Source organism: Oryzias latipes, chromosome 3, assembly GCF_053564925.1.
Source record: "Oryzias latipes strain Hd-rR chromosome 3, Olatipes_Hd-rR_3.1".
Lineage (NCBI taxonomy): Eukaryota > Metazoa > Chordata > Actinopteri > Beloniformes > Adrianichthyidae > Oryzias > Oryzias latipes.
The window spans coordinates 33132850-33142442 of NC_136239.1; the positions used below are offsets into that span (position 1 = coordinate 33132850).

Consider the following 9593-nt stretch of genomic DNA (forward strand, 5'->3'; position numbering starts at 1 on the left):
GTGATTACCATTCCGGTCGGATGGCAACAGCATGCTGCTGTAATTAATAACCCCGTAATCCGGGTTTGTTATATGTCGGAGAGGAACACACACGCACACGCGCGCGCACACACACACTGATTTAGGACAGTTTTACTGAAGCAAGGCGTTTCCTTATGGGTAGCTTCATATGAGAAATTATAGCTGCTATTATCCCTCCCAGACAATGATAACTATCGGCTTCCAAAGCAGATTAAAGGTTTAGACAAGTTCAGGGTTCTTGGAAAACCTGATGGTTTTATCAGACCTGAACTGAGATTGATGGGATTTGATGGCGCTGTCAATAAGACTCTGAGGCTTAGATCCGGATACGGTGCGTGAAATAATAATTTAACTTCTGCGCTTGTTTTGCAAACGATTAACAAAGCAGATGCTGATACAAAGACGGGTCGAAATGCGATTATGATTACCCTTCACCACACACACACACACTTTTTGATTCATGGAAATTCAATTCTGACTCTCTTGTTTTGTTTTAATCCGCATTATTTACAAGAAAGACCAGGTTGCCTCCAAATTTTCAAATCGCGCTCTGTCTGAAAGAGCGTGTTGTTCTTCAGAAGATCAACCATGTAGCACTTTTAATATCCCCAAATTATTTCTGAATCTAAGCCGTGCGTGGAACAATCTGTCACGAATTATTATTATTATTATTATTATTATTATTATTATTATTATTATTATTATTATTATTATTATTATTATTATTATTATTATTGTAATATTTGTATTTTTCTATTGATTTAAGTTACTTGGAATCTTAATGTTGTTTCCCAGAATAAACATGTTTCCATCCCAATCCACTGAAATGTTTATCAGTCAGGCTATCACTGTCGCCACATTACACCGACTCTTCATTAACGGCGTCACGTGCCCATCAACGGCTCTCTTTGATGTCGAGCGCTTGCACGCGAGCCGTTTGATGTCCCAAATTAAAGAAGGACTTTTCTCCGCTTTTGCGCGGGTCCGTGACTCCTCCAAACTGCAGCAGAGGAACAGGGGGATCATGGAAAAGAAAGGGGAAAGGTGAGATTCTGGACCAGATAGATTTTTTGGAAGTTTTTACTATTAGTTTTTTGGTTTTTTTTGTGGTACATGTTTTATTTTATATGTACTTACAAATATACTTTTTTTATTTTAAGAAATGACATGTATCCTTTTTTTATTTTTTTTATTTAAATCATAAGAGTTTTATAATTTAAAAAATCATTTTAAAATAATTAAAATATATATCTTAAAACTTTTTTTTTTAGCTTTTGTGGCAAAAATGTCCAAATGTCCTCCCGAAAAACGGTGACGGGACAGGCGCTCATTTAGCGCATGAAATAGATTGGCGATCCATAAAATGAGATTTGAAACTCCATTCAAATAAGAGCTCGCTACGTCTGCACTTATCTGAGGGAGAGAAAGAAGGAGGGAGGGAGGGAGGGAGGAATGGAAGGAGCAGAGGGAGGGAAGAAGAGAGAGAGAACGCGCGCGCTGTTTGGTGTGCAGTTTGTAGCAGAGGGGTGAGATTTGAGAAATAGGAGGGGCTTCTAAACGACTAGAAATGTCAATCTGAGCAAGGGAGTCCCAATAATCTAAAGCAATCTGTAAGGACCTGACCTTAGTCCATCCAGATCAATAGGGAAGTGAGGGTGGAAAGAAGAAAAGGAGGAAGAAATAAGGGGCGCAACCGGATCGTTTACACTGGCTGTTCCCGAGGAAATATAGACTTCCCGTGCTTGCACCTTTTGTTGCGCACATGCTCACACTGTAAAAGTGGATATCGAGGCAATTTCCATTGCTTTGTGAGGTTGCAGCAGACTTTTCCCTCTTTTTTGCCACCAACATGTCTTTCCCTCAGCTGGGATATCAGTACATCCGACCGATATACCCGCCGGAGCGCCAAGGGATCGCCAGCAATGCCCGAGCTGGGACAGAGCTCAGTCCGTCTGGCGCACTCTCCAACGTCCTCTCCACTATGTACGGATCTCCTTTCGCCGCAGCCGCGCAGGGCTACGGAGCCTTCCTCCCTTACACAAACGATATATCTATTTTCAACCAGCTGGTGAGTGTCTCTCTCTTTTTTGTCTCCTCTTAAGTTTCTCCTCAACTTCTGCTGAAAATAAGTGGAACTTTTCTTTTTTTTTCCGGTGCGCATTTCTTGGCCAAACTTTCGGAGCACTGAACTTTGTCGTTTTGAGAAAATTGGCTGTTAAAAAGTGACGCATTAACACGTCGAGCGTAACGTTTCTGCTTTGTGCATAATTTCCAGAAATGCTAACAACGAGTTAAGAAAATGGTACAGTCTGCTACTGAAGTACCAGCCTTCCACAAAGACAATCATCTACGAAAGTTAAAGGGAAAAGTGAAGTGTTGGCTTAAAAAAATTCAATTTAGTCCAAATATTGATTTATTTATCAGAGATTTTATTTAAAAAATAAATTCATTAAATGTTTACTTTCTTAGTAGAAGTTCGTGCAGTTTTATTCCTTTGAATCATCATTTCACATGATTATTTTCTCCTGCTAAACAATTCCAAAGTAAGTGTCTTATGTTCTTGCTAACCCCTCTGGCTCTTTGTCTTTGCAGGGGGCTCAGTATGAACTGAAAGACAGTCCCGGCGTCCAGCACCCCGGGTTTGCCCACCACCACCCCGCTTTTTACCCATATGGTCAATATCAGTTCGGTGACCCGTCCAGACCCAAAAATGCCACCAGGGAGAGCACCAGCACTTTGAAGGCCTGGCTCAGTGAGCACCGCAAGAACCCCTACCCAACCAAGGGCGAGAAGATCATGCTGGCCATCATCACCAAAATGACCCTCACCCAGGTGTCCACCTGGTTCGCCAACGCCAGGAGGAGGCTAAAGAAGGAGAACAAGATGACCTGGGCCCCGCGGAACCGCACCGATGAAGAGGGGAATGTTTACACGAGCGATCACGAGGGGGAGGAGGGGGACAAGAGGGAGGATGAGGAGGAAATCGACCTGGAGAACATCGACACGGAAAATATTGAGAACAAGGACGACTTGGACGACCAGGATGACCTGCATTCAGACAGCAAACTGGACGGAAGGAGTGACTCGGAGATTTCTGACGGCTATGAGGATTTACAAGGACCAGACCAGAGGTTTCTAAAGGCTGTGGGGAAGGACAGAGACGCGCAGAGAGGAGGAGAGCACTTCCACAGCCATCATCACCACGTTTCTATGGACATCAAAGCGTCCCAGCCGAACGGGGAGCAGCTCAAACTGAACCCGGCGCCCGCGGGCTCCCCGCCCTCAGAGAACAACCCGGCCCCGGCCCAGAAGCCAAAGATCTGGTCTTTGGCAGAGACAGCCACGGCCCCGGACAATCCGCGCAAATCGCCGCAAATAAACGGCAGCAACTCAGCAGGACCGGCCGCTCAGACCCTAATCACCCCCCACAGACTCATCTCTTCTTGTCCCATTGGGAAAATCCAGAACTGGACGAACCGAGCCTTTTCGGCGCACCAGCTGGCTTTACTGAACTCCAATCATTATCTGGGACTGGCAAACCAGGCCGCAGCCACCGGCCTGGCCCTCTACAGCAGCAGCAGGCAAACGGAGGACAAGAGTCATAGTTCAGAGACTCCAGTCACAGGTACATGTCCCCGACACTGAGACGCGCATGTGTAAACAACTAAAAAAAGTCCAACAAAGACACTCATCCAAAATCTGCGATTCTTTTCTTTCTTTTGCCCCCACTTCTTCTCCTTCATAAATTTGTTTTCATTCTTTTTCTTTTTCTTTTTTTTGAGGCCACACAAATCAACTCTTAGATGACAGTGTGTGCATGTGTGTGTGTGTGTGTGTGTGTGTGCGTGTGTGTGTGTGTGTGTGTGTGTGTATGTGTGTGTGTGTGTCTGTTTAGAAAAATATTTTGGACAATTTAGAAAGAACAATTAATTTAAGTAATAAAAAAACATTTCCCGTTTAAATGTTGGTTAAACATAACACTTCTGTTTTAATTGATGTTTTCCACGAATCCCTGCATACTTAAAACAAACTGAATAAACACCATGATGGAAAAAGATTTTACATTTCTTACAGTTTCCAAACGATCTAGTGCCTTGGAAGCAGGTTGTAGGGGGAAAACAGCTTTTACACCCCGTTCAGAGACTGTGACGCTGTCAGTTAATGACAAATTTTGAATTTTAATATTAACGTCCTTTGAAAGTTTCTAATTTTAAATGCCGCCTTTACCCAAACGAAGTTGGGTCTTGGAAGTTCTGGATCCCTGCGCGCGCGCGCTGGTGTTATTTTGGAAAGGCCTGCGTCAGTCCTGACTCGTTCGGTCATGCAAATGAGCTCGCCACTAATTCAAGCTTCATTTTGAAAGGCAACAGTCACTTTTAGATCACTTTGTGTTTTAGCTCTTCTCAGAACCTTTTAGGGGTGGATTTCTTTTCATTTTTCAATGTTTTTATTTTATTTTAATGCATTCATTTGTCCCCTTCTTCTGTGATTATTTTAGGCCTCAATTATCGTTTATTTCCCGTCACCTTTGTGCTTTGTTTCTCCTCTTCCTTTAATTTGAATTGAAATATGGAATGTAAAATAAGAATTATACACCTCTGTATATCCTACTTACATTGTAAGCATGTCCTGTGTAAAATTGCTAATGTAATAATGTATGAACTTGTAGTCTGTGCGTTTTCTTTCTTTATTTTGTCCCTTTTTTGTAAGTTCTGTGAGGATTCGATGTTAAAATGTTTTGTATATAAAGTTAAGAATATGTACATACTTGTGAACCAAATTGTACAAGAAAGTCTATATTTTGGCTAATAAATGAACTGCTGCAACTTAAAGAAAAGAATCCCATGCTGTTTTTCGGTGGGAGCGTTTTGACAGCTGCTTTTGATGCTGGATGTTATTCTGCACTGCAGCTTCAAGTGCGTTGCTTTGGGGTTCTGTGTGTGTGTTTTGGTGTGTGTGTTAGTGGACAGCCTCGGGCACAGACTTCATCCTCCGTGGCAGTGACGAGTAAATATTCGAGGGGGATTTATCACACGTTTATAGTAGAAGGACTTAAGGCTAATTAGCCCAAGCTGCGGCATACATTTGGATATTAATGTTGTGGGATTATCCCTATAGAGGCGTAGCGGTCGCATTAAAACGAATCATTCTTTCTTTAATTTTCTCCTAAAATAAAGATTTTTTTTTCTTTCAAAGGAGACTTAGGTAATGAACGAATGTTGGAGCATTTTTCATTTAATTGTGAAGATGGATTTGTTCTCTGCAGCGCAGCCTCCACAGTTTGAAACGCTCTTGTTCCCTCCATCTATCAGGCTTTTTCCCCAACCTGCGCTCCTCTGTGGTGTAATTGTAATGTATAGCGGCTGTATAAGTAATAATAACATCATTTATTCTGTTTGCCCGCTGATGTGATCATTTGCATGTGTGAGCTTTTATCAGGGGAAGTTTATGTAAACTTAGTGTTGGAGCTCCCTCTACAGTCCCAGGCTGTCGGCGTCTGTTCAGCACACGTGCGCGCGCACACACACACACGCTGTGCGCTCACTGTCCCATTTTTGGTCCGTTTCTGACTTAATTGACCAGTTCAATGCTAAATTCGATCGTGACATTTTGCGTTTGTAAACCTTTGAAGCTTATGTGCTGATGCGTTGTTTCAATCTGGCGCAGGCAATTCAAAGAAGTGAACTGCGTTTGGTAAAACAACTTAAAAATCCAGTTCATGTTAATTTTGTTTGAAAATAAAAAAATAACAAAACTACTAATGGGAATTATATATATATATATATATATATATATATATATATATATATATATATATATATATATATATATATATATATATATATATATATTGCAAATGGCTTAAAATCGTAGAACCGAATGCATTTTATTTACTTTTAAAAGGTAAACAAAAGTAAAACATTAAGAAATAAAATACATTAAAAAAGAGAAAAGCTTTCAGGACAATTAAGAAAGTCGGGCAAAATAATATCCATCTAAAACGAAATTCAACATTTATCATAGAACTTTTTACCCGACTTAATTATTTTTTGTCACTGAATTTAAAACATAAATAACGCACAGCCACACGCACAGTCACGCATTCCTGGAGTCTACTGAACAGGACAGTCTCAGGCGAGCGCGCTGATATCCTCTCCAGGTTCTGAGATTGTGCGTCAACCAAAGCCCAGCTCAGCTGTGGAGAGGAGGGGGGCTTTTGGAGCTGCTCCCACCATGTTGCCTTCCTGTCTAATCAATTATCTTCTCAGAGAGCCCCATGTAACCGTGAGATGCATATTCATAAGCAGCACCAGCCAGCTGACTGCTGAACTTTATTCCCCCCGCCTCCTCTTCGACGTTTGTTCACTGCGTAAAAAATAACAATTTACGCGCAAAATGTCCATGTTTATAAAAACCGATAAAAACGCTAGAAATGTGATAAAAACAAAGATAGTATTAATACAAAAATGAAAAATCAAATTTACATTATTTTTATGAACAATTAAATAAATAAATAAATATATTAGATAAATTAGTCCTCAACGAAGGGGCATGGCGCGCAGAAACTATGTTGCGCACGGCTAACAGGATGCTTACTCCTGGGGGGCCCACAACAAGCTCCCTCTTGATCATAAGGATTCAGATGAAATGCAGCTGAAGGGCCAGTGATCAAGTCTATAGAGCTCAGGGCCTCTCATCTGATCAGTGCATGAAATTAGGGATTAAAATGCCTCTGAAGAAACAAAGTAATCGCGCCTGTTTATGTCGTCATGTCCAACCTGCTTGAAAGCTACAAAGAGTAAGCGGAATGCATAAGCTTCCATTTTATTTAGAGCTACTTGGGGACCATTTCCAAAGGGGCCACAACGTTTAATTCATTTTTATCTCCCCACACATAAAAGTGGTCGTTGTCTGTGCTAATGAGCAAGATCAGCTCCGCTGCTTGTCTCTGTTGCTTGGGCAGCATTCAGGGTAAAACCTAACACTGGGGGTCTTAGCTGTCTAAAAACAAATATATGTGTGTGTGTATATATCTATATCTATATCTATATCTATATCTATATCTAATCTATATATATATCTATATCTATATCTATATCTATATCTATATCTATATATATATATATATATATATATATATATATATATATATATATATATATATATATATATATATATATATATATATATATATATAATGTACTGATATAAAAGGAAATTAAAGATATAAAGATCAATGAAAAGGTATACATATTAGAGTTCGCAGATAAAACCTGACTTTAGACCCATCTTTGTTTTCTACATACAAATTTCAGAAGACAATAGGGGGAAATTATACGACCGAGTACATTTGTGCTCAGTTTTGTGTAACTTTGCTTATGACATACTGAGAAACAACTATTGTTGCTTTATTTTTCCCTTTAAGACACTTAGAAATAAGATAAAAGGACCCATGCACTGTTAAACATCTATTAGGAAAGGAAAAATCTGAAAAAGATGGAATCATTAATAGGAATCTAGAGGAACTAATCTGTCTTTTGCAGCGTGCATTGATCTAGTGAGAGGTGGACAGCAGGAACAGACAGCTGAAAGAGTCTGGCCAATGGAGCCATCAGAGAATCTTGTGTGAATGAGAAACCGTAGAGTAAATAAACACTACCACGGTCCTGTGGAGGGGCCCGCTGCCCTGAGAAAAAGGAGGTGGCCGCAAATAGAGGGTCACTCTTGTGCTTTCACCTCATCCACCCTTTCAGCCATTGTAGCTCCATCGCCGGTGCCACCTTCTCCTCCTCCTCCAGCCTGGGCGCCTCAGCCACACCTCCTCCTGCCATCGAGACAGACAAATGTCAAGTCCTTTGTGGACCGAGCCCCTCTTAGAAGTGGCCCACTGTCTTTGTGCAGCTCTCTAATCCTTTTATGGGGCACCGCTGAAGCCCCCCCCCCCCCCCCCCCCACACACACACCACACCCAGGCCAACATTGATGCTGCTCTTTTGCAAGCACAAGGCTGCGCTTGCTACCCTGCATGCCCCAGAATATGCCTTCACATGCAGGCCTGCAGGTCGCTGCCCCTCACAGCAACTGGTTACAGCAGCGGCCTCACTCTGAAAGACGTGTTTTACGGCACTTTCGTCAGCAAGAATGAGACTAAAAGTGCACCAACTACACGTTAAAGAATAGCCAGGGAGCACGGAGACAGAGGGGGTTTTTTGTGCTTCACCAAGTTGTGTAAAGGACAAAAGACCCTGAAGGAGTGACATTCTCTCGGGCTGGAGCGAGAGAAAGGGAGGGCGCTGATTTCATGCTTTTTGTTGACGGAGGTTAGAGGGAGAACTTTTTTCACTGCATCCAAAAAGCAACAAGTGGGGTAGGGGGCCGAAGGGTGACAGGCCAGAGGGAGAGGCAACAGGGCTTCTGCCGTTCACCCAGCTGAGAGATTATGCTTTTCTCAGCCCCTTTCAGATCCTCCATACAGGCCAGAGTTACAGAGCAATTATGGAAATGCAGCTTTGAAGCCGAGTATGGCCTCCTTTCAGTACTCCTCAGGACAAAGCAAAGGCTTTTTTATGCCCCCTCCTCTATAAAACACATTTAAGCTCTAGTATGTGTTTGTTCCTAACTTCTTTTTTCCCTGTCTCACACATGTTTCAGTTAGTGTGGACATTTTTGATTACTCAGAAAATCCCTGCCAAAGAAAGTTTGCAGAAACTTTTTTGTCTTTTTTTAAGAAGTTTTCTAACAATCATTTTAAAAGTTTCTGGAGGAAAAGCCACATTGCCTCATCTCTTTGCTCCGCCAATTTCCCTTTAAAGTATTTACTGTGCAGATGAAGACTGAAGAAGTTAAATAAATTAAGGGCTGTGCCTCGTAAGCTGCTGTAACAGCTGCACAGCATTGCTGGGCTGATGTACCCCCTCCACCCGAGGCCCAGCAGACCATCAACCATGGGCTTTCTCAGCTTTGTACATTAGTCAGCGGTGTAGCACAGAATTTCGCCACCTTGTGTGAACTAATAAGACCCATATTCTCCAGCTTTTGAGAGGATAGCACAAGAGTGATGTCTCTACATCACCCGACACAGCAGAGGCCTTGTACAACAGTGCCTTTACACTCCGAGCATATTTGACAAATGCCAATACGCCGACTTTCGCTCATCACCGTTAATGAGAGGACATATTTTGGACGCTTCTAATATTTGTACAGACTTAAATTATGAAGGCCCTTTCATTCACAGTGACCAGATTAGAGGATAAGGCCGGGGGTAAAGGTGGGGTTCACGATTTTTCAGGATTGGCTGGTTGCTTAATAAATTCTTCCTCCTTGGAACACTGTCAAACAAGTCCTTTCTTACATCGCCCATGAATACATTACCAGCAAACTTGATTGATTAGAGCCCCCCATGAGAAGGTGAACCAATGAACCGACTCCCCTTGTGTGATTAATAGACTTTATTAAGAGAGTCCTTTCCTTTTTAATAATGGTAATGTAAACGAAGGCGTGGTGGAGGTGGGGTGGGTAGAAAGTCTGACGATGATCACTGGAGCTGTCCCCCTCTTTGATCTGCTTCCCCT

At 42.0% G+C, this 9593-nt stretch overlaps 1 protein-coding gene across 1 annotated transcript; it reads left to right on the top strand.

Annotated features, from left to right (window-relative positions):
• Positions 1–1556: 1556 nt before the first annotated feature.
• On the top strand, positions 1557–4861 carry irx3a (iroquois homeobox 3a). The gene is made up of 2 exons (XM_011493347.4): positions 1557–2089; positions 2614–4861. The coding sequence occupies exons 1-2, from the start codon at positions 1871–1873 to the stop codon at positions 3664–3666; spliced, it is 1272 nt and encodes a 423-aa protein (XP_011491649.1). The 5' UTR covers positions 1557–1870; the 3' UTR covers positions 3667–4861.
• Positions 4862–9593: the final 4732 nt, after the last annotated feature.

Bases quoted from the DNA above. Each gene is read 5' to 3' on its own strand.
- irx3a (XM_011493347.4), top strand. From the start codon at position 1,871: ATGTCTTTCCCTCAGCTGGGATATCAGTACATCCGACCGATATACCCG. The intron at 2,090-2,613 runs GTGAGTGTCTCT...TTGTCTTTGCAG, and splicing joins TATCTATTTTCAACCAGCTG to GGGGCTCAGTATGAACTGAA.